Source organism: Lissotriton helveticus, chromosome 4_1, assembly GCF_964261635.1.
Source record: "Lissotriton helveticus chromosome 4_1, aLisHel1.1, whole genome shotgun sequence".
Classification (NCBI taxonomy): Eukaryota; Metazoa; Chordata; class Amphibia; order Caudata; family Salamandridae; genus Lissotriton; species Lissotriton helveticus.
In genome coordinates this window covers 1,252,179,943-1,252,206,463 of record NC_136063.1, presented here as the reverse complement: position 1 = coordinate 1,252,206,463, position 26,521 = coordinate 1,252,179,943, and the positions used below count along the sequence as shown (strand labels likewise).

The 26,521-nt window shown below is 45.1% G+C and overlaps 1 protein-coding gene across 1 annotated transcript in view; it reads left to right on the top strand.

Annotated features, from left to right (window-relative positions):
• Nucleotides 1–26,521, top strand: part of VPS4B (vacuolar protein sorting 4 homolog B) — a 203,550-nt gene that overhangs the window by 17,409 nt on the left and 159,620 nt on the right. The window contains exon 2 of the mRNA XM_078687802.1: nt 22,320–22,431. Coding sequence (XP_078543928.1) covers nt 22,320–22,431 — 112 coding nt within the window. The remainder of the gene's footprint in view (nt 1–22,319; nt 22,432–26,521) is intronic.

The window sequence follows — 26,521 nt, the reverse complement described above, 5'->3', positions numbered from 1 at the left end:
ATTTCCAGCACACAATGCGGGTCGTTCTGTGCAGGCACCGGTGGTTATACCGGCGGCCTCAGGGCTTGCAGGTGTAAATTCCAGTGCAAGTACATTACCAGCACCAAACAGAGCCAGGCCCATGCAATCACCAGTTACACCAACTGCTGTAGCAGGGCCCGGTGGGGTGTATGTAGGTATAAATGACCGCCCAGTAGATCTCCCACCAGAGTGTGTACCCTATGTTGTGGTTTTAACTAATGTCCCGCCTTTAATCCAGGCTCCGCACCATCAGGAGTCCGGGGATTCTTTAAAAAATAAAACGGTCTCATGGTTGAACCGTCATTGTGGCTATCCAGTCAACTACTCTGACCAAATTATATCTATCAGAAGGGTTGACTGGATTGGTAACACTAGGAAGACCTGTGGGGGTGATTGTGTGATAATTAACTTTAAACACCCCCAACATGTCGCAACGGTCTTACTCAGAGCAGCTGCCTTAACACAGTCCGAGACTGATGTAGCCGCAAGACCCTTGGGCTACTTTTACAATCATCTTAACAGGTCGACTTCTGCTAATTGTAGAGACGGGGTTTCCAACTCTAACGTCATACCCAATGGCAACAGGCCTTTGATACCTACTTTCAACCCTGGTTTTTCTGGTGGCAGCTCTGTCTTGCCCTCGCCCCTGTTGAATTCCGTCCCTAGTGGTAATAGATTTGTAACATATACTACCAATCATGCACCTAACTGCGATAACATTTTCTCGCCGGTAATGGGATGGTTTATCAAGTCCCAGTCCAGAATAGGTACCAGTCCTTGAGTATTCTGGACCAAAATGATTGACATCAGATGGGGCCCGGGACTGGGAGGGACGTTACCCTGAGTACCATCAAGAACAATGTAAGTGAGGCAAGAGAGGATCTATGTTCTGCCATTATGTGCAATCCTGAAAGTGGGACAGTAGTTCACTGTGCAAATGAGATTGTTGAGGATACAGTGATTGCTACAGGGACTGTTGTAGGCAGTTGTATAGATGCACCGGGGTCAGACCTAAGTAATAGAGGTATTTGTTCTAATAATACTACCGATATCACCAATGATTGTCATCCTGTGGGGGTTTCTATGGCGAGTTGGAGCATTGCCGGGTGGGCATCTAAGGTATCTAAAGTAGAATGGGAAGAAGTTGTAAGATCTTATGATATTTTATGCTTGCAGGAGACGTGGTGTGTCAAACCCAGCCTTGAGGGGTATACATGTTACAGTTTGGATGCCTCTGAATCTAGCCATGGTAGGGCAAAGGGAGGCCTCCTTATTCTTATCTCAGTAGATGTTAAGTTGACTATCATTAAACACTTGTTAGTCGAACCACACTCACAAATCTTGTGGATACGTCTACCGGATAGCACTAACGTGCTTTTAATAAATTTTTACAATAATATTTTTACTAATCTTCGGCACCAAGTGATAGATGAGCTATCCTGTGCCCTAATGAAGCTGGTAAGCGAAGCAACATGCACTTTTATTTTTGTCTGGGTGGGGGATTTTAATATACAAATGTTTGGTTTATCCTCCTCTAGGGTCTGTGGAATTCCAACTAATAGTGGGGAGAATATGGCCCACTTTCCACATCATGCTTATGGGGAGGCAATTAATATCATTATGGTCTCGCATGATCTGGAGCTATTGAGTACTGTACAGGAGGGAAGCGAGTGCTCAATTCCCACCTTTACTGGAAGGAATGTGAGCTCCATCATCGATCATATTATGGTCTCATCTAACTTGGTACCCCATTGCATGATCAAAGTAAAGGATACATCCTCCCTGAGTGACCATAACTGTGTTGGCTTGCAAATAACTACATGGATGATTAGAAATGAACCATCCACTAGACTACTGGTAAATATAGAGCCGCATACACCCAATGGGGTTAGGTTGAGATGGAAATGTGAAAATTCGGCCACAGTGGAACCTTTAATCATAAATAAATGCATGATGGACATTGACATTATCTTATCTCTAGGATGCCCGTCTGCTCAGGTTATGACTCGTTTTCTTAATATCAATATTGTCATTAACAACATCTTCACGGGGAAAAAAGTAGGCAGAGGAGGGAAAGGGATTGGATGGTTTGACCATGCCTGTACGCCCCTGCTCTCACAACTCAAACAAGCTTTGGCCAACACCCCAAGGGACAAGGATAGAGTCAAACTTTTAAGATTTGATTATAAACAGGCGCTATCCAGAAGAAAGAGGGAATTACAGCAGGAAGCCTGGGAGCATCTTACCCAGGCAGCAGAAACTGCCGATAGTGCCTGTTTTGGTCCACTGTTAACTCCCCTTTCCTTCAAGATGATAAAATCCCGCATCTTTCATCTAATGTAGGTAGCGAGGACTGGGTGAACCATTTTTCCGCGACTTTTCAAGATAATGCTATGCCGGCCAATGAAAACATGACCTGGCCGGTAGTACCTCTAGATATTACGTTTGGAGAGGTGGAAAATGGTATTAAAAATAGGAAGGGGGGCAAGACCCAGGGGCCAGATGGAGTCCCAATAGATGTTTACAGGTCTCAACCACAGCTTTGGGGACCAATACTCACATTGGTACTTAACGCTGCAGTAACCACCATGATTCCACCAACATGGGGCGACTCCATTATAGTCCCAATATATAAAAAGGGAGATAAAGCCCTGGCAAGTAACTACCGGCTCATCAGCCTGCTCGACTCGTCTGTTAAAATTATGAGCAGAGTTCTGCTTTTCAGATTAGAGGAGTGGGCTGATGAGAATGGAATACTTGCAAATTCACAATATGGATTCAGGAAGGGTAGAGGGACCCTAGACCAGTGCCTGAATCTGGAGTTGTTGATAGGCAAGTACACCAGAGCCAAACCCGGCAATATCTATCTTTGCTTTGCTGACCTTAGCAGTGCTTTTGATTTAGTTAATCATTCACTTCTTTGGACAGTTTTGCTTGATATGGGCGCCCCGAAAGAAATGATCTTTTTTCTCGCCAGACTTTACAGTAAGCTGAAAACATGCGTTCGGTATGGTGTCAGTGGGGAATGTACCAGTAATTTTATAGTTCAACGGGGAATTAGGCAGGGTTGTGTCCTTGTGCCCCTTTTATTTACCCCTTTTGTTAATGGGGTTGAAGCCGCCTTGAAAACTATCAAGGCCGATGCGCCACAGGTTGCAGGGGATAGTGTCCCAGTCCTGCTATATGCAGACGATGCAGTGCTCTTATCCCGGACACCCCTTGGTCTGCAGTGTCTGATGGATAAGTTCACTGAATTTATTGGGAGCAGGAGACTGCTGATCAATAAAAACAAAACTCATACTATGATCTGTGGGACCAAAGTGGGCAGAAATCACCCCTTTTTTATAGAAGGGGTCAAAGTGCAGAATGTGAATAGTTTTTGCTACTTGGGGGTCAATTTTTCTAGTGATGGTAGGTGGGGGCACGAACTAATGAATGTTCGAACTAAAATGAGCAAAAACTCTTATGGCATTTTTAAATTCGCGTCAAAACTGGGGGATAGGCGAATCAAGGATATGCTGGAAATCTATAAGGCATGTAGTGTATCCATCGCCCTTTACGGGGCGGGGCTTTGGGGCTACTGCAAAACTGATTGTCTACAGACGGAAGAAAACAACTTTCTGAAGAAATTACTGTGCCTCCCTAAATCTGCTCCAACAGAGTTGATTCATTGAGAGGCAGGGGTTTTTCACCTAACAGAGCTCGCCTCACTTAGGCCTTTATTGCTTTATCGAGCAATTTGGCTTAAGGAAGAGACAGAGTTCAATCAACTTATAATTAGGGACTGCCTTGGATTAGACAACTGTATGCAGATACCGTGGCTTAAATATGTTATAGATTGTTACAAAAGCATCTTTGATATCAATTTGTTGTCAGAAAACTGCCCCCCTAGAGGTCTTGCGAAACAGGATCTTAAAAAGACTTTTATGTCACATAAAGCTCTTAAACGTTCAGTAATAACTAATTCCCTCGCTACTGTTAAAACCTACAATAAGTACATTGCTGTCGAGGGATTCCAACGTTATCTGAACGTAGTAACCTGGCCAACGCATAGGTTTGTATTGACCAGATTAAGGGTTGGCATTGCTCATGTACTAGTGGCTTTCCCACATCCTAAAAAGCCCCCTGTGGGTCCGTGTCCCTGTGACGGACATTCCAAGCAAAGCACAATGCACTTTATGCTCATTTGCCCCCTATTTCAGAACGTTAGGATCTCTTTTTTTAAAACCATTATTTCTTAAGTATGGAGTTTTAAATGTGGAGGATGCTATGTGTTTGTTGTATAATTTGGACCACCCCGATATATGTTTTTATACTGCCAGTTTTATATGTAAATCTATGGCTTTTAGAAAAAGTATGAGTTTTTAATTATGTTTGTATTCTTAACTCTGTTGCCTGTTTGCTGTGCTTTTATGGTCATTTTTACCATGAACCGAATAAAGCTTCATGAACTGAACTGCATGAATGTTATGTATGAGTGGGCTAGAGTAATTGAGACCTGGAGGGTGTGTTGCCTTTCCACACAGTGAAAATACATTGCAGATATTCATAAAGTAGGAAGGCGGAGAGTGTTCTGTTTACAAATCCAGTTAGGTCCTTTTACTCTGAAAGGATGCTGAAAAGTTGTCCAAAGCATTACAATTTGATTGATGAGGATGGTGGGATTCTATCTCTGTTCGAAGTGTGAAGCTTTCCTGACGAGAGACTAGCCTTTTTGTCTCTTTCCTGATTACTGTTCACTGTGACTGTTGATGGCCAGATGCAGATAGCTCACATCTCCTTGTGCCTGTCTTGCGGGTCCTCAAAACTGGGGATGACCCTGCCTGAGGAGTATGACCATACACAAAGGCTGTGTCTGGAAGAGAGCCTTGAAAGAACACGTGAAAGAAGAACCACCCCAAACCGATGCTGAGAGAGGCTCCATATCTCCTGCCTGATATCACTGTATAGAATTGGAACTGGAACAAGCAGTGGGTCACACCTCCCAAGTTATTTCTGACGAACAAAGGGAGTGCTCTGTAGAGTACTCAGTGGACTGCAGTGTGACGTGAGTTGATTGACTTTTAAGACAGCTTCCCAGAGGTGAAGGGACATCACCTGAAGTCTGCCCTGGAAAGAAGAGTGGTCTCTCTGTCCTGAAGCACCTGCTGAGAGGGAACCTGGAACCTCCTTAAAGGGAAGGAGTGACCCAAACCTGCAGGAGACGCAAGCATCCAGGATGAACAGAAGTAACTGACCCAGGAGCTGATGGTGCATACTTCCCAAGAGGTTTGGAGAGTAAGATGCGTGCTCCAAGGTCTAGAGTGGCGTCTAGAGCGGCCTGCATCGTGGTACTATCCTGGCATACTGTGCTGCAATTTACTGAAGTTGAACAGCCAGTGCTACTGTGCCATCACTTTGAACCGAGTTGGAATTGTGCTGGAGACAATGGGGCCTCATGTAGCTTTATTACCTGTGACCCTGCATTTCACCTCCTAACTCACCCGATGTCCAAAAGCGGCCTGCAACCAGACGAAGATTACCAGCAACACCAGAGCGAGCCCAGAGATAGGATGAATGCCTGCACTGCAAATACTGCAGACTTGACCACAGTGTCAGAGCACTTGTAGTTGCGCACCCCCTTCCAGAAGATGGAGGGACAGACTGTTGTCTGGTGGGTATTTTCAGTCACCGGAGCCTCCACTTAGTCTCACAGCGGTGATATAAATAGAACATTTGAGACTGAAACAAATAACTGAGTGCATGGAGTCTAGAGAGAGGGGGCAGCACTGCACCTGAGCATGATACCTGGACCACCCATGCCACACACAAACCAGGGAGTAAGGAATATTATTAGTCCCGGGGTAAGGGAGATAATACCTGCATATTGTAGTATTCCATTTTCTGAGTGTATTAAAGTACATTATTTTTGCTAACTGAAAGCGGTGGGTTGGACGATCAATTATTGCACTGCTAAGTGATTATTTAGTTCTAAGCTTGAAGCACCCACACACTACCTCCCTGAGAAGCCCTGCCTGCTCACTATCACTACCATGCGAGTCAAGTGCTGAAGGGTTTACATTTAGCCCTATTTTTAGAACCATATTTGGACAGTTACTGGGACATCTGGCAAATGAGCCCAGCCCACACAACTGGGAACCATTAGCCCCTTGAGCGGGGTCGGACCAGGGTAAAAAAGCAGAGTGGGCTGGGGAGTAGTGGTAGTAGTAATGAGAGCTGTAGTGCAGGTTCAAAGGGGGGAGCAGCTCTTGAGGGAGAGAGCAAGAAAACACATGCTCTCCCATGGAGCGCTAAAAGGAAAAAAAAATGCTTCCTGAATGTAAGCTGCGGAAGTACACAAGTCATCCAACTAGAAGACCTTAAGGAACGGATTCTCCAGAGGCAGGACAAACAAAGAATAGGAAGGAAAGCCATTGAATATGAAGTGGGAAAATAAGATGGACAAGAAATTTATACAATCAAGACCAAAGGCCTGCCCCAAAGCCTACAATATGTATATATTTGAATGCATTGACGACTATAGGTCTTGACTAGACCTAAAAAGAACCAAACAAAAAAAGATATTTAATACATTTTTAGTGACATGAAGAAATGAGGGGGCTGATTACTAGCTTAAACAGTCAGTTAACTACTATGGCCTTGTGCAGTACTAAAGATTCGAGCAGTCCACCTTTATTCAACTGGCTTGCTTCTGTTTGCTTCTTTAGTATTAAATCTGTTTTATTGACAGAGTATAATATAGAGAACAAAGTTGAGGCGCCTACAACCCCAATGGGCCGGCTTAGTGCTGTCAGTCTGCGCAGGTCAGACAACAATATGAATGTGGGTTCCAAGTTTTAAACACAGCAAGCCACCTACAACCCAACAGAGCCGGGCTCATCATAAGAAATGCAGTAAGTAAAGGACTGTGCTGTAGGGTGGCGACAAGGCAATTGAAAAGCAATGAGGCTCAGGAGCTGCTTGGCGCCCCTTAAGGGCAGTAGGCACTTTATAATCCGGTTGTGAACATTGAACACCGCAAGAACAGAGAGAAACAATAAAGAATTCTACCTATTCCCTCCCCTCCCCCCACCCCACCTCTTCAGTGAGTCAAACAAAAGTGGAAAAGGAAAATGTGAGCATGCGTTCCCTGTATGATACTCCGGGTCTACCATGTCGGTAAATGGAAGGGGGGCCGTGCAACGCCTTCTTATGGCATGTTAGTGACGTCGTCCTGGACCAGCCTGAGGATACAGAGGTATTGTGGGCAGGTCAGCTCTCGAAATTCTGTGGTAAGAATCGCTAAGCAGGGGGCCCAGGTTTTAGCGTAGGCTTCACTCTTCCCCGCTGCTGCCATAGAAAGTTTCTCCATTTCCACAAGATTCCAGAGTTGGTGTACACAGTGTATGCTCCGGTACCCAATCCGATTTCCACCTTGCAAGTATAACCCTAAGTGCAGCGTTCAGCGCAAGTGCAATTTGTCGCCCCCTAAGTGAGCGCAGGGGGAAACTGATCGCATTGGGGCAGCCTAAAAGTGTGTACACAGGGAGACTGGGCTATGAAGGTATTGAAGGCAACATCAATGTCGTCCAGTATCTGCTCCCAATCGCGGGTTAGTTTGGGGCAGTGCCAGAGCAGGTGGATCAGGGTGCAGGACTACCACATCCCCGCCAGTAGAGGCCATCGCATTGGGGTTGCCATTTCGAGATTCTATCAGGGGTATAGTACCATTATGTCTCGATCTTAAAGGCAGTTTCCGTGTGGCTCGAGGAATATGTAGTGTGGTGTGTGCGATTTAAAAAAAAAAAACATCCTCCTGCTCCTTATCAGCCAGCGCGCATCCTAGATCAGTCTCCCAGTACTTCTGTCCAGCACTGCGAAATCTAGGGATGGTTGTGGTAAGAAAGGAGTAAATTTCCTAGATGAGGCGTTTGTCGTCTTTCTTGCTGATTAGCCATTTCTTGAATGGCAACAGCGGACGATATGCTAGTGGACACGTCCCGGCGCTAGAGATCCAGTGTATCATCTGGGAGTGAAAATAAAAATCAGTTGCCGATAGGTTATAGTCCGATTGAAGTTCCTTAAATGGAGTGAGACCCTGTAGGCCGAATAGATGCCCTAAGCGTTTACATCCCCCTTCTATCCAGCGTGGGGCCGCTCCATTATTCATCCCTGGTGGAAAAGCGGGGTCATGGGAGAGGGGAACGTGGTCAGGTTGGCCTTACGGGAGAGACTGTCCCAGGCAAGCATTGTAGGACACGTTACAGGGGAGGAGTAAAGGCCCCAAGAGCGGTCAGAAAGTGGCATCCATGCATCACAGCAATTGTGGTGGCCGGCTACTGACTGGTCCATGAATACCCAATATTTCTCTGTCATGGAGCGGTTCCACTCCACCATATAGCTTATCTGCGAGGCGTGAAAATACCGTATGAGTTTAGGGAAGGCTAAACCTCAATTTTTCTTAGGCCATTGAAGCAGAGTTTTCCGCAGTTGCAGTGTGATCGGGCCCCAGCCGAATCCCACAATCGACGATTGTATCTGTCGTATGGCATGCGTTGGGGGTCTAGTGGCAGTGTTTGGAACAAATGCAGCAGAGCTCGCGGCAGTACGTTCATTTTGACTGCAGACTCGAACCAAGTCAGGGGAAGGAGACGCCATCGATTGATATCTGCGCGGATATGTTTCAATAGGATTGAGAAATTCCGTTCCGTGGTTTGTGCTAGGCTTTTATGGAGGACCAGACCCAAGTACGAAATGCCATCAGACACCCACTCAAAGGTAAAGCGATAGCGGAGGGTTCTCTCCGTCAGAGGACTGGCGATGAGATTGAGTACTTGCGACTTTAGCATGTTTATTTTAAAGCCGGAGAACTGGCTAAACGTCTAGAGGTCGTCCTCAATAGCCAGCAAAGAGGTTAGTGGGTGTGCCACCGAGAAAAGGAGATCATCTGCATATAAACTAATAAGGCGACGCTCTAAGCCGAAGGGGATGCGGCGTGCATGGGGGTTGTCCCGGAGTCGTTGGGCCAGCGGCTTCATATACAAGGCGAATATCAAGGGAGAGAGGGGGCAGCCCTGCCGTGTACCCCACCCCACATCAAAATGGTCAGAGAGGACGCCATCGACCCGCACCGCTGACCGAGGAGAAGGTCCACTGCCAATTGGTCCTTGAGCTCCTGAAAATCCCCCTTAAGCGCTGAGAAGAGCAAGGTCATAAAGGCCTGTGTGGCTGGTGCATCCGCTCCCTCCACCGCCCCGCAGCCAGCTCTGAGCTCTGCCCCGTAGTCTTGACCTGCAGCATGTCTCTGACAGAGCTATCCTTCCGTGTTCGCCCTGACGCCATGAGGGGCCAATTCCAGAGAGGCCCAATAAAAGGGGTCACTACCACCAAGTGACGTTGTCGGTCGCGCTGAGTTGCAGGGCATGGGTGGGGCGGGCGCATAGTTAGATGAGCAGAGCCTTGAGTGTGGGGAGAGTGTGTGCCCCAGTGCAGGGGCAAAGACACCCACTGATCCTGTAGGGGGGCTCAAAGGACGCACTGACTGACCTGTGTAGTGTGTGAACACGGACACCGGGCGTTCAGATGGATAGTGCTAGGGATCTCTGCTCCACCATAAGGACCGCAACACCGTTGAGTGTTAGTGCTTTGTCCAGTCACCCAGGCAGTTGTAGTGATCAGCCAAGCTTTGGGGGTGGAAGGGGGGCGTGCTCCACTGCCTGCTTGAAGTTCCATCCCCCTCGCCCCCTCCGCCAATCCTGGCACTCCTCTCGCTGCGTCCCTTGAAGCAGCAAATATCTGGGGCCGCCCAGGTGTCCTCCGGGGCCCAGGACCACTTCCTCAATTGGCGCAAACAGAGCCTTGTGATGTGGCAGGCCGAGGCGCAAGACCGCACTCCGGTACCAGCCCTGTGTTAAGGAAGACCGAGTGTCTTAGGAGGGAGGCCGCTGGAGGGAGGGACACGTTGAGCCGCCGAGAAATGCGCCTGGGGGCAGGTCCCACCCTGGGCAAGGCCAGACTGAAAAGGTGGGCGTCCCCGCTGCTTCAAACCCCGGTGGATCGCAGGGGGCAGCACCAGCCACGGGTCTCACGCAAGCCGCCCCCATGAGTCGCCCCGGCAGGCCCCCAAAGTCACGCAAGGCACCACAGGTTGATTATTCCGCCACTATTGGAGGAGGCGGCCTGTGGGCAGGATGAGCCTGGCCTCTGTTTGCTTCCTTAACACCTTGGGAGCTTCGTAAATAGACCTCCCCAGTGCTGCGCTGTCCATTATCCAGTGCTGAAATGGACGTCCAGCGGTCGCACGCAGCACTGGGGAGGTAGTGCCCGTGACGACCGTTGGCCGACGGCAGCACTTAAAGGGTTAAAAGGAACAGTGCTGCTGATTTTCAGAGTTGCATGTACGTTTATTGTTTTTCCTGTGTTGCCAGTGCATTCTTGTTTTCCACCTTTTTGTAATGTTGAGAGAAACTCCCTGGGTTCTATCCCCACCAATTTCTCCCCCCCCCCTTTTTACAGGCACAATTCTACAACTCCTCAGACGTGTAACCTGTTTTTTTAATTTTGTTTGTGAAAACTTGATAAAGAGCATAGCCAGGAAGTGGAGCAAGGATATGTGTCTACTGTTCACCGCAAATGGTTCTTTGCCATATTTTGACACCCAGTGCATCAAGCTTGTTAATAGCTCAAAGGCTCCTATATTATTTTGCGAACTTCATAATCTTCCAGTGAAAAACAAAAAGGCTGTATTAACTGTTGTACATTAAACAACAATAAAATACTTCCATGGTTTGTTTCCCTTAACCTTGACTTGTAGGCCCATCCATGTTTCCAGTGGTACCATAACCCAATGCATGAATATTGTGTACTGTGATATGTACTTAAGAGGAACAGAGCATGCCGGGCTCCCACATAGAAAAGCTGAGAATGGATCTTTCAAATGATTTCTTTGAGTTTGTGCTAATCGCTCATGCGTGTTAGCATGAACTTTGCTGCCTTTGAATCACAAGTCGTGTGTTTTTAAGAGAAAGATGGACCAACCAGAAGGCACATTTTTATATGAAGTGATTCTTGCAAGAAAGTTTTCCTTTTTTAAATGTTTTTCTTAATTGAAAACACAACTTCATATTCAGGATAAATATGTCCAAAAACATATGATAATGATTATCTAATTCTAGAGACCAATCGAAGAGCACTCAATCTTGGGTATACATATACGTCTTATCATCATCTAGTATTTATACAAAACCTTTCGGATCATTGTTAACCCCACTGGCACCCTTCCACTCAAGGTGCCGTTTCTAGTCATAGTCTCCAATTATAGATTGATAAAATTATGAAAAAAGAACATGAAACATTCCCATCTCCCCCCTCCCTTAACTAACTTCACCCTCCCTTCCATGTCTGGTTGTGCTTCACATATATCACTCTTGTTTCCCCACTTCTGCAGTGAAATACTAACTGGGGATCCCGGGGTAAGTATCTTACTATTGCTATAAATCCCCATCTGGTCTGCTCCCTGCCTGATCATTCTCCTCATCCCCACTTTGAGGTATGTCACAGGATTCTTCACTTTGCAAATCTCTCAGCATTGCCCTCCATACTTGTAAATCATTCTCTAGCTTCTCGTCGCTCCTAGTTTGCTGCATTCGCACCACCTCAGCTGTCCCCCATTCAATCATATCTCACATCCATTGTGCCACTCTGGGTGGTCTGTGGTTCAACCACCATATGGCTATCCGACGTTTTGCCAGTACCAACCCAAGCAGAACAAATCTTCTGCTGAGCTTTTTGTTTTTAGGTCGGGGTAACAAGCCCAGCAGCACCACCTGGATCTCCCTTGTTATTGCCCACCCCGTCGCCTCCCGTAAAGCAGTCAGGACCTCTGTCCAATAAGTCTGTAATTCTGGACCGGTCCATACTGTATGTATAAAAATAGCATCCTGTTCCCCGCATCTGGGACGGCGTCCCGACCGATTTGGGTGAATTCTATGTAGTATCTTGGGGTGAGATAGGTCTGGTGAACAAAGTTAAATTGCATTAATTTGAAACGGGTGTTTGAGCTCACCTGTTTAACCCCCTCATGAATCTTAATCCAGTCTTTGTCCGTTATGGAGTCCTCTGACAATTCATCCCACCTCGTCTGAATCGGAAGTGCCTTAACCTCCTTGTCTTCTCGGATTGCCCGGTATAGGTGCAACTGCCGCCTCCGTCCCTTAGCCATAACTATCAGTGTCTGTAACACATAAGAAGGCGGGGGCTCCTCCGGGCACTTGGGCTATTTTCCCATACTGATACTGCAGGAATTTTCCCGGGCCCAAACCGAAAGTTTCCATTGCCTGCTCCCGTGTGATCTACTGTTTATTGACATATGGGTCCTGCGCACCTACATAGATGCAGATATCTGACGAAAGGGACTAACCACATTATTGAGTTACGTGCAAAATTTAGGGTGGTATTTCTTCAGTTCCTTTTTAGCGCCCACAAAGCAGTGCGTGCGTGCGTGCGCGTGCGTGTGTGCGTGTGTGCGTGTGTGCGTGTGTGCGTGTGTGTGTGTGTGTGTGTGTGTGTGTGTGTGCGCATATATATAGATATAGACACATGTATCTACCTGGAATATTTATCTATGCCACTTATACTATAAAACGTAACAGACTCGCATGTGCACTTGTTAGGGGTAGTAGGCATACAATTACAATTAACTTCATAATATTTTGGCAGTTGATAGTCTAGAAGTTAAAGTCTTGCAGAATCACATTTATAACGATCTTTTACTAGAATACCCTTCTTCTGTAGTTTGTTACTAATGCAAAAAGTTCTGGATTCAGTTAGACAGGGAGGTGCGCCATTATGCTTGTCAAATTGCTTTACTACTGTTAACAAAAAAACTTACAAAAAGCTATTTTTCCCAAGAACCCTTTAAAAACACTTTACACATCACCAAGAGTAAGTTTTTTTCATTTACTGAACAGTTGTTCTTTATTAAGTTTCATTTTCTACATAGTTTTTAATTGTGCATGTCTTATTTCAAACGGTCATTCATCACAATGAATTAATGACAGCATGTAGTGACAACGTTCAACTGGGTTTCAATGTTAATTAGAAAAATGTATTTTCCATATGTCTACACTAAACATAACATAAATGTTTACACTAAACATAACATGAATATAAAGGGCACTCAATGTTACAATAGCTAAATATGATGACTTCCCCTTTTATCTGCTATCACGACGCATTAAATACAATCTGATTGGAAATGTACGTTACGTGCTAGGGTCTTAGATGTGGTTAACCATGCTAGTGGCTCGCCAAAATCAGTGTACTCATAGCATTCTAATACGTTGTTCTAGCGGTGTTAATATTTGCCGCTTTTATTTAAAAAAACGCCTTGGTACATTAATAGTTGTGCTCGCATTATCTGTTATATAACCATTCGGGTTATAACGGTTAGCACTCAGCGTGGGATGCTTACCGAATTTGGATCGTTCGTGTGGTTCAATCGCGCTGCCCGAATTACTGCCTTCGCTGCAGAGATGTTGGCGTGTGACGCGTTTAGGGTGTGTTTACACTAGTGTTGCGCGTGCCTTATGTTAAAGGGCCAGGCTAATGAGAATTAAAGGGGCCATGCTAAAATGTGAGTAAATCCGCCATGTGGCGTCACCTATTGAAGTGCAAATTCTTGTGAACCTAGTATGTAGATACCTATTACTGTTATCTAATTAACATGAACATTACTAACATAAATACAATATCGGTATTCTGCACAGCACAAAGTATAAATTGGTACATTATCAATGAATTGTTCATAAATAGCAACTAAATTCTGTCCGTTCATTAATCCCGTGGGGGCTTAAAGTCTGTAAGTGGTATATCCAGTAGTTTTCACGTTTTAAAAGGCATTTTCTGTTGTCAGTTTCTTCATTTCTTTCCACAACTTCCAATATGCAAGCTTTGATCTGATTAATTTGATGTTTATGCTCAACAAAGTGGGTAGCTACCGCAGATTTTAACACTTTAAAATCTTTTAACACTTTAGTTCTTAGTTCTTATGTTACTTTTGTGTTCGGTTAGCCTTATTTTGAATTTGCGTTCCGTCTGTCCAACATAGGCTTTTCCGCACGGGCACTTCATCAAGTATATAATGTTTTTAGTGTCACAAGTACCATTAACCTTTAACTTGATTTTATTCCCTCTCATAGGGTGGGTAATGGTATTACCTTCCATGATATTGTTACAGTTACTGCAATTTTTACATGGGATTGTGCCTCTGAATTTCACGTTGGGTTTGGTTACTGTAGCTTTCTTGATGATTTCTCCTATATTTCTTGCTCTAGAAAACGCAAATAATGGTTCATCCGCAAAGATTATTAAAATCTTGTTCAGTTTGTAATATTCGCCAATGTTTTTTAATAATTTTTTTGTCTCGCCTGTCGATGCGCATGCGCATCGAGCTTGCGAGCCTATTGCGGCTTAAACAAACTTTAACTACGAAGCAAGGAATCGTGGCGATTCCTTGCAGTGCCCGTGACTTTTAAGCTCAATGCGCATGTGCATTGAGCTTAAAAGCGCGTGCACAGCCGCAATCGCCGTCTGTTCCCTAATCCGCATTCCTCCGACACCTTTTGAAGTGAAGCTTAGCTTCACTTCAAAGGCCCGGCTTCTTAACACCCACATGCCGCTCCGCCCCCTCCCCTGCCCCTGCCCGCCGTGTCCACTTCACTTTGATGGCCGCAGGCCGTCTCTCGTGTTTTTGCTGGTTTGGTTTCTGTTCTTGTGTTCTCCGTCGCTTAGTTATTGTTCGCATTTCTTTCTTTCTTTCTTTCTCGCAGTGAGCCTCACTGTCCCTCAGCAATAAAAAAAATATGTATTTTCTAGTGTAACCATTATCATAAATGTTCTGATTTCAGCTGCCTCTACAAACAACTATGATATCATGTTATCTGGCACAGGGGAGTGACTGTGGTTGAATACAGCGCTTATCTCTGCCACTAAACCGTTCTTGTGTTCTCCGTCGCTTAGTTATTGTTCGCATTTCTTTTTCTTTCTTTCTCGCAGTGAGCCTCACTGTCCCTCAGCAATAAAAAAAATATGTATTTTCTAGTGTAACCATTATCATAAATGTTCTGATTTCAGCTGCCTCTACAAACAACTATGATATGTTATCTGGCACAGGGGAGTGACTGTGGTTGAATACAGCGCTTATCTCTGCCACTAAACCAATTTCGCACAATAAAACAGCTTCTGCATTGTTTATGTATCTTTTACACGAACACGTTTTTCTGAACATATTTTGTCCTCGAGCTATTTCTAAATGCACTATTGTCCTGCAAATGTTACGGACTGGGCTTCAGAGTCTTACAGGACAATAAACAGTGTCTTACTATGTGGGTTGACCCTGTAGAGTATAAATAAATGCAGGAGCACACATAATTTAAACGGAAACGCTATCTTTTTTAAACACGAATATTACTCTGTATGAAATAGGAACACCCCAAAGAGAAAGGATTGGTTGCAGGCTGCAGCATCCGTTAGTCGAAACTTCTCAAGGCAAACACGTGCAAGGAACTGCCTTAAACACTGTAAATTCTTACCTGGTGGTTTCTGCTCCACTTGGATTACATCCAAACACGCTTCCTTCACACCCACTACAGACTCGAGCGTCAATGCCGAACATTGGGGGCACCCGTCCTCTGATGAAGAGCGCTGCCGCGCGCCGGTTTCCAGGCAACGCCCTCTTGCCTGCGCCCTGCTGCGAATGGACCTTGACTGCAGCTGAACTCAACAAATGGCAATGCACAGAGCTCGCATTTCCTTTTTCCAGAGCCCTCAGTGGTTCAATCAGAGTTTTTGGTCAACTACGCGTTCCATATCTCAGCATGAGAAATGGACCCACGGGAAGATAACAATTCTAATTTTAGAACAATGTCCGCTGGTCGTAGCTCGTTAAAAAAGCTTACCACCACCGCATCCACCACCGCATCCACCACCACATCCACCACCACCACATCCACCACATCCACCACCACATCCACCACCACATCCAACACATCCACCACCACTTCCACCACCGCATCCACCACCACCACATCCACTGCATCCACCACCACCGCATCCACCACCACATCCACCACCACATCCACCATCACCTCCACATCCACCGCCACATCCACCACCACATCCACCACCACCACATCCCCCACATGCACCACCACCGCATCCACCACCACATCCACCACCACCACATCCACCACCACCACCATCACCACATCCACCGCATCCACCACCACCGCATCCACCATCACCACCACATCCACCATCACCTCCACATCCACCGTCACATCCACCACCACATCCACCACCACATCTACCACCACCGCATCCACCACCACCGCATCCACCACCACCACATCCACCGCATCCACCACCACATCCACGCATCCACCATGACATCCACCTCCACATCCACCATGACCTCCACAGCCACATCCACCACATGCACCACCACCGCATCCACCACCACATCCACCACACCCACCACCACCACATCCACCACCACCACATCCACCCCCACCACATCCACCACCACCGCATCCACCACCGCATCCACCACACCCACCACCACTACATCCACTACCCCATCCACCACCACCACCCCATCCACCACCACCACCCCATCCACCACCACCACCGCATCCACCACCGCATCCACCACCACATCCACCACCACATCCACCATCACCTCCACATCCACCACCACCACATCCACCACATCCACCACCACCACTTCCACCACCACCACATCCACCACATCCACCACCACCACTTCCACCACCACCGCATCCACCACCACATCCACCACCACATCCACCACCACATCCACCACCACATCCACCACCACATCCACCACCACATCCACCATCACCTCCACCATCACCTCCACATCCACCACATCCACCACCACCACTTCCACCACCACCGCATCCACCACCACCGCATCCACCACCACCACATCCACCGCATCCACAACCACAACCACATCCACCACCACATCCACCATCACCTCCACATCCACCATGACATCCACCGCCACATCCACCGCCACATCCACCACCACATCCACCGCCACATCCACCGCCACATCCACCACCACCACATCCACCACATGCACCACCACCGCATCCACCACCACATCCACCACCACACCCACCACCACCACATCCACCACCACATCCACCGCATCCACCACCACCACATCCACCACATCCACCACCACTTCCACCGCATCCACCACCACCACCACATCCACCACCACCACCACATCCACCACCACCACATCCACCATCACCTCCACCGCCACATCCACCGCCACATCCACCGCCACATCCACCGCCACATCCACCGCCACATCCACCGCCACATCCACCGCCACATCCACCGCCACATCCACCGCCACATCCACCGCCACATCCACCGCCACATCCACCGCCACCGCATCCACCACCACCGCATCCACCACCACCGCATCCACCACCACCGCATCCACCACCACCGCATCCACCACCACCGCATCCACCACCACCGCATCCACCACCACCGCATCCACCACCACCGCATCCACCACCACCGCATCCACCACCACATCCACCACCACATCCACCATCACCTCCACATCCACGATGACACCCACCGCCACATCCACCACCACCACATGCACCACCACCGCATCCACCACCACATTATTTACAACATTAAAAGCCATTGTTATTTGTAATATCATTACATCTAAGTCACGTAAATACAACACACATTGCATTACAAATGCTATAGGTGTCACATTTGCGAAAGTTAAAACTATTGACATTGTAACTGACAAAGCTAATAATTTTGCTATTTTCAAAACCAACACATAAATAAAACAAGCACTGGCGTTGCCAATAGGTCTCGCAGTAGGAAAGTTGGAGCTATTGGTTTTGTAAATGACAAAGCCCTTTATGTTTTTAAAATGAAAACAAAAATAAAAGGCATTGTTATTTGCAATTGTAATAGCTACAACTTTCCTACTGCGAGACCTATTGGCAACGCCAGTGCTTGTTTTGAACTGCGGACTCGCTGTGGAAAATTTGCTAACGCAAGTTATTTTGGTTTCCTTTTTGGTTTTAGGCGTCAAGAGTAGAGTTTTTCTGTCTTTTAATTGAGCTCTTTCTAGAGCTGAATTTAACACCTCATCTGGATATCCTCTTTTTTTGAATTTGTTAAGCATGATTCGAGATTGCGTCATGGATTCTTCAGGGTCTGAGACAATTCTTTTCACACGGAGAAGTTGTGAATATGGTAGATGTTGTTTGAGAGGAGTGGGGTGGAAGCTCTGATAAGTTAATAAGTTATTGCGATCAGTTGTTTTGGTGTAAAGAGTGGTTTCAATTGATGATCAAACATGCACGGGTTTATTTTCCTCCAAATCGACCTTTTAGAGAACTGATTCCATCAATTGTCAGGCTCGATTTATGGTCCGTCGGCCTCCCTGCTCCACTCGTACCTTCTCGATTTGAAATCGATCATCAAAGCATCCAGCCATGAGCTACACATCGGGCTTATTTTTAATAATAACAGGGGTACCTGCCCTCCACTTACCATAAACGGTGGCTCCCTCAACCTTATGCGATCGCACAGATATTTAAAAGTGCAAGATCCACATGTGCCCAAATATCCAGTGAATTCGTACCACTCTGGATGAAGTTGATTTTTTATAAGTACAGGAAGAATCCTCGAATTGAATACAGAGGACTGAAATTAACTTTCCTGTAAGAACCCTGTCCTGATGAAGGTGTGATCATAAAACCGAAACGCTGCGTCGACAACTGTGTGAATTTTAACCTGTACTTGATGTGCATTGGCACATTTTTAATACTGTTTTAACAATGGCACTGTATATTTTTGCAAAAGTATGTATTTTTTTAATTGAATAAATTGTACAAATTTTTATACATCATTTTAAAATTGGTTTGATCTCATTTCCCTTACAATTGTGATTTGTTAAATACGTGGTTATGTCTATACTGGGTCTGGGAGTTTCTATTTAGTATTCTGTTTTGCCCAATCCCTGGTCAGATAGGGACTTTTCTCTCATTTCTATGTACTGCTCCTTGTCCCCGATTGGATTCATAAGGAGACCTCCCTGCTTTTTGCATGTATGTTAGTTTCTCTAGACACTGTGTCCCAGAATGTCTCTTGACCGGGTCCTTCGAAGATGAAAATTGAGTTGTACATCTGCCAACTTGTTAAATATCTGCTCTTTGATAGCAGACACAGCTTAAAATGACTGGTCCAGTGTTACTTTAAAATTGTGCCTGAAATGAGAAATGGCCTGCCTCTTCATTTTTGTCCTTGAAAGACATTGTTAGCTAGTGTGCCAGTAGTAGCTTGTAAAAGGAGTATATATTTTAAAGAAATTCCAAACAGCTGAGACATTTTCTATACCCTTTTAGGATCACTGGAGATCTGCACCACAAATATATCTATATACATGGTTGCAAAACCAGACTTTGACATTGACAAAATGAAAGGGTTGAACATACCAGTGTGGGGAAAAACATTGCCACTACTTGGACCACAAGTGTGCCATACATTGCAGTTACAATGCAGAGTTCGAAGTGGGGATGCGTGTAGTAGCAACATTTGGTGGTAGCTTGAGCATTTGTGCAGGTCTGGAGAAAATGTGTGATTAAAAAAAAAAAAGTTATAAACCGGATTGAGTTGCAGTTCTCTCGAAGCCTGAGACAGAGATGCCAATAGTATGGCGCCAAGGCTGATTATGAGCATTAACCGCATCCAATCAATATCACACAGTTAGACGATATTTCAGCAGTGGTCCTCCAAATTAAACCCACAAGGCATTTGTACGTGAAAAACATGATATTGGCATCCATACATTGACACAAAAGTCCTCTGTATGGCTTTGTGGAACTGTTTTGCCGTCTCCTTGTATGTCTTATGGATTGCACAGTGTGTTTTCCCCGAATGAGCTGATGTGAGAGATCAGAGGTGCACTAAGGTGTCAAAGAGTTACTAAAAAGAGGGTGAGTAGGGCCCTCTCCACCTAGGCTGAGAGACTAATGCTTTAACCGCGGCGGTTTTTCCGCCGCAGAGTGGGCGTTCTGAAGAGTGGGAAGGGCTGCGTCGGCCGTTGGCCGACGGCAGCACTTGGGAGGTAGCCGACGGCAGCACGCAAGGGGCTAATACTGATGACACCTTTATCTACAGTAGAGGACAGACTTTTTTTACTTTCACCCTGTGGGAGAGGTGGGTACCGGCTCTTTTCTTGTAAAAACTTTGGGTCTTCCATTTTGAGGTCCATTACCTCCACAAAGTCAGAGCCGTACACGTGGATTAACTGAATGTGTATCTGGAATGGTGCTGCTGTGTTGATACTGGCTTTCCACTCTGTAAAACTTTGCTAAGCATCGGTAGAGCGGATTTGTCGGAGCTGGTGAAGAATTGGTATCCATCTGCCTGCTGAAAATCTGAACTGTCTTTGCGTGAAGGGTTAAACTGCTTCACATCCTGACGGCCGCCTACTAGAAAGATCTTCGAGGGACAGCCTAGACAAACTCCCCCTGCCCTTTAAATTAGAGATGTCCCCCAACAAGTACATTCCTCAGTATCCTAGAATCGAAAACACAAAAGACTATAACTTTTTGCTTTGAAAAAATAAAGTTAACTTTAAAATGACAGGCTCTCAAGTTCGTCCAACGCATACTGCAAGTTCCCCTATGGTTTTACATCGATCAGTGGTTCCAACATTAAACCAAGTTATAGCACTTTGTGCTGTGGTAATATAATCAATTTTGTGGTACAAGCACTGGCCCAGAATTTACTTGCCACTTCTGGTCTTCAATATGTATTTGTTTTAGCTCTTTAAGGTACCTATCCTATTCAGGAGTAGTCTCTATTATAAATGGAAACTGCCATAAAGTGGATCACCGAAGTGTACCTGATGTGTATGCTCTACGGTGTGTACCCAGATGAGACAAAGCCCTGATCCCACTTAAGGACCTGCTATTCAACCATGGAAATACTTTATAGCGTGTACTCGGGCGAGACGGTGGCTTAACGTCAATGGAGAGGTTGTTCAGCATCAGGAGTAATTCTACATTATCCATCTGGGAGCGACAGATGCCTAACCCCAGTGGGTGCTTGGTCAGAAACCAGGCCATGAGCTATGCAGACGTAGCCTCTGTAGAGGCCCTTTTGTGATACCATGGTGTACGAGGTATAGATTATACCCTTGAGTGGTAGGAAATCAGCAATCCTTACAGTGTATGAGTTGGAGAGATCTACCTAGAAGTAGCAGAAATGCTGCTAATGGAATTTCCAAGGAAGATGGCACAGAAAGATGACTTTAACCTCGCCACCCAGTGGTGAAACTGCTCATACGACAAGAGCGGTCTGCAGACAAATACGTAGCTGGGTCTTATGTTAATCGAAATGTGGCTTAAAGGGTGGATTATCGCAGAAGGTGGAAACAAATGCAGTAAGCAGTCACAACAGTAAATACAGAATACACAGGCCATCATTTTTTCAAAAGGTGCTACTGAAGTTAAGTGACGAGAAATTGGCCTAGTTTCTTGATAGTTACTTTAGGGCAATGAATCCCTGAATGCTGTATCATGCCTGCAGGTCTTCTTGTGGGTGCCGTATACTAGTCGGAACTGGCTGACTGGTTTGTGCTTAGGAGGTAGACCACACTGGGTGGAGCATATCTCCTCATGTTACCAACTGCACAGTCAAATGGGCTATTGGTGAAAGAGTCTGTGAATGTTGAACTGTAGGCTATACCCTGCATGCTTTTGGCAAGAGACTGAATGCCAGCCAAAAGAGTGACTTGTCATTTTTGGTTAGTTAATTCACGGTCTACAGATATAAATGCTGTGGAATGAAGCTTGTACTGGTGATGACTGACTGTGCAACGTGTAGGAAGAGGTTTGAACTTCTGTTGTCCATACTGCATCGGATTTGCTTGTGGCAGGGAAGCTTGGACTGCTGCTGCTGCTGCTACTGCTGCTGCCTGTCCTGCACTTGTTGTGTGGTTCTGGGAAAACTGTACTGCTGATGATATGGTGTAGTAGTTCTGTGTGTATTTTGAAACTTGTGAAAACGTCCATTATACAAATGCTACAGTTTTTGGTCCTTTCAACAGGGTATTTATTGCACTAAATTATCCATGTGTCATCTTCAGCTTTGCTCTTAACCCAAAGTATTAACCATTAAACTGTTGCGAATGCTCTTTGAACATTATTTTACTTTTCTCTTTATTTATACAGAAAGCAATAGACCTGGCTAGCAAAGCAGCGCAAGAAGATAAAGCAAAAAATTACGAAGAAGCCCTACGTTTGTATCAACATGCAGTGCAGTATTTTCTACACGTGGTTAAATGTAAGCAATATTTCTACCATATCAGGTTTCTTTTTCTGTTATTGTTAGGCTCCTGCGTCTTCAAAGCAAAAAATTGTTGGCTCTGGTCAAAATATGAAGAACCCACCAATTTCAGACGAAGGACAATTAGAAGAAATAACTGCACAAAAAAGGAAACTTTTTTTTCCTTTTTCACAAAAAAAACAAATGAAATGTCAAGTCTTGTATATCACAGAACATGTATTCTCCTTTTTTTTATATTTAAAGTCTGAACAGGATAATTTCAGACTAACTTAAAATCCACTCCCAGCAACTTTCTTTTCTCCTCTTTCTCAGCCTTCTTCTCTGCTATCTTCTGCTTTCTTTGTCTAGCTTACCCTCCTGTCATCCTCTAGCTTCAACCTTAAAAAACTGAAGCACAAATTCCTCAGTGGCAGCAACCTGTCCTGAAGAAAAGATGTTTTATGCAGTCTAACTGTTCTGTTTTATGTAATTTATCTTCGGTCTGCTGGTTGGAAATGAGTAATACAGTGCAGCAGGTGAAAGTAGAACATTGCTTATTGAAGGTCAACATCCATATGCTCAAAAACCTAAATGAAAACATTTCTTCATAGACTCGACCACTTAATAGGATTAGACTTTGGCACATCTATGCATACGTTTAAGACCTTCTGAAAAATGCTATGTATAATCCCTCCAAGGAGTTTATTTTTTGATCCTTGTTTTCTGCTTCTCTCTAATATGACGAGCACATAGTATATAAGCACTTTGTTATAGTTGTTAATTGTAACTCCCCATGCAAAGCAAACTGTTTTTCTTATCCTGTCTTTCAGTATGCCTTTTCTTCATTGCTTTAGTGTTAAGGAATCGTTGCAGTGGTGAAATGTGCTCTGGAATACTGCTGAGTTACCCGCTCTTAACACAGCTCGATCATAAATCACCCAGCATAGTCTCTCTATATATGCCCCATTTTAGTACAGATTAACACAGGGATCAGCACTAGCAACAAAAGACTAAAATATTTACTCAATTATAGAATGTATTTTTTAGGGCGAAGCCTACCAGACTCACGGCTGACTGGTTTGCTGAAGACATCTTGGGGACATTCATAAAGCTTTCCTGTGAATGCATTCCGCCCATTGCTTACAATTGGGTTTGTGACTAACATTTTTTGGCTTTCTATTTGCTGGCTTTATTTGTTTTGGGGTGTCCAGCATAAATTTGTTCCTCCCAAGGAGTAAAGGCTTTTCACACTACCTCTCCTTTTATTTTTCCACCAGTGCTCTTTTCTGTAAACAGGCGTGTAAGTGATCTTGTCACATTTGCTGTGCATTCAAAGAAATAGTCAAATGTCAGGCTCTGTCTTCCAAGAGAGCTTGGTGTTTACTTTCCTTTCTTTGACTTAAAAGTGAGTGTTTATGTGACAATCTTGCTGGATACTGTGGGTAGGAAAGGTTTTTTTCTTAGCACACAATATTTAAATGAACATTGAAAGTATTACAGAATATATCAGAATAGTGAAAGAACAAATTATGCAATTTTTTCATTAATTCTGAAGTGTGTTGGAAAAAATACTTTAATATGATCAAAACAAATCCATACATTAGGTGATGCCATTTCCGCGCATCGTTTGTGGGCTATGTAGTTTTACTAGTAAGACCGTATGTCTGTGCAAATGTATTGGTCATGTAATTGAAAATGTAACACACTCCACTCTACGCTGTTCCACTCTGCGCCTCACTACTCCCTACCACTGCATTCTATTCTGCACCACTCCACTTTACACCACTCTGCGCCACTGCACCACCTTTCACCCATCTACTCCTCTCTACACTGCACCACTCTTCTCTATGCCAATGCCCTCTACACCACTCTATTCTACAGCACTGCACTCTTCGCTGCTTTCTAAATCACTCCAGCCTAGGCCACTCCACTCCAGTCTACAGCACTGCACTTAATGCCAATCTACTGAATGCCACTCTGATCTTCTCTGCACTTTATGCCACTGCACACACACCACTTTACTCTACACCACTCTACTCACACCACTGCACTCTACCCTGCACCACTTAACTCTACCCTGCACCACTTAACTCTACCCTGCACCACTTCATGTGCTGCTCTACACCACTCTACGCCTCTCTGCGCAACTCTGCCCTATGATGCTCTACTCTACGCCTCTGAACTACTGCACTCTGTATCACTCCAGTCTGCAGTACTCTGCCACTACCCTGTCTGCCACTCTACTCCATACCACTGTATTCTACGCCACTGCAATCTGGCACTCTACTACTCTGCACTACACCTTAGTATCTACCACTCTAAGCTACACCACTGCATTCTACTACACTGTATTGTACGTTGCTGAATTTTATGGCACTGCACTCTACACCAGTATACTCTACAACACTACTCCAGTTCATTCTACACCAGTCCACTCTATTTTACGTTACTGCACTCTACTCTGCACCACTGCACTCTACACCACTCTACATCACTGCACTCTACACCACTCTACTCTGCCATGCTGAATTCTATGCCACTCTGCAGCACACCACTCTACTCCACTGTACTCTGCAGCACTCCACTCTGTGCTGCTGCACTATGCACCACTGCACTCTGGAGCACTCCACAGCACTATACTCTATGCCTCTCTGCTCTGCTGCATTCTATGCCAATGCGCTGTACGCCACTCGCCACTGCACTCTACTATGCAACACTAATCTACAACACTGCTTTATATGCTGCTGAATTATATGCAGCTGCACTCTGCACCACGGAACTCTTCGCCACTTACTCTGCAACACTCCACACCAATGCACACTACAGCAGTCTACTCCGTGGCACTTCACTTTGGCGACTTGACTTTGCCACTCCAGTACACAGTACTCTGTACCACTCTACTGCACGCTGTGCCATTACACTCTGCAACACTCCATGCCACTCTCCTCTATGCCACTAACTTTTAGCCATGCTGAACAGCAGCCATGCTGGTGTGCAACATGGCTAAAACGCATTGCCAAAGCCAACAGCTTTTGCATATGCAAGACTTTTTTTTTTAAACTTAGTTTTGCATTGGAACACCAATTTCAAAACAGTGGGTCCTTTATTGCTAATCTGCAAGAGTGAAACTGTACTCATTCAATACATGTTAACTCGAAAAGACAAATTTCGTATTACAGCTCCAAGGGTAGTGATTAAAAGGGAGAAAACAAATTAAGCCGTCAACTCGCATAGCACAGTGTCGAAAGTTACCCTTAAAACGTCATACATAAACTTGGAGAGCCACATTTTCCTTTAGGCTTTTAAAGTTCATCCACAATGGTGCATTTTACTTTACTGTGTAAATCCACCTATACACCATGTGACACAGGGGCCTGCTGCATAATTGATCATGTAAAAAATGCTTTTTGAGTTTAGGTTCTGCATGTTTTTTTAATAATCCGTTATCAAGACCGCGTACTTTTTAAAAATCCAAATTACTTGGGAATAAAACTACATTTATTCCAAATTATTGTAAAATATCTTGGTAATACAATGCTGAAACACACTAAAATGTGTAAATCAGTGTTGGCCAGAAACATCAATATACTTATGTTTGTGGGCAAACTGGAATAGTTCTGGAAATTTATACTTTCATCTACTTTGGAACTTTTAGGACAAATGAACAGCCTTACATCTTAATGAGCAGAATAATCTAACCCTATTCAGCACGCTTTGTACACGTTTATGCAGTTCAGTACTAAGTGGACCCACCACCAGGTGCATTTACTCAGCGAAGAGTAGACCCAATTTAATTACTTCTGTTTTAATCTCCCTCTTGTTGTCTCCTTCTCTTTTTCTTTTCCCATACTAAGTTGGAGCTATTTCTCAAAATTAGTCCATCCTCCCATCTTCTCATTGTGGCGCTTGTTGGTTCCGTGAACATTGTAAGTCACTCTCAGCCATTTTAATCCCTCTCCCAGATTGAGCAACCAGTCATCTTTGGAAGGTGCATGGTACCTGTAATTCCGCTGGTATATAATCAAATGCTGCATTTCCAAAACTGTGGTATATATAGCCTACGCAGACTGCTAATTCTTTGGGCGCTTTTAGTATTTGCCTAGATCTC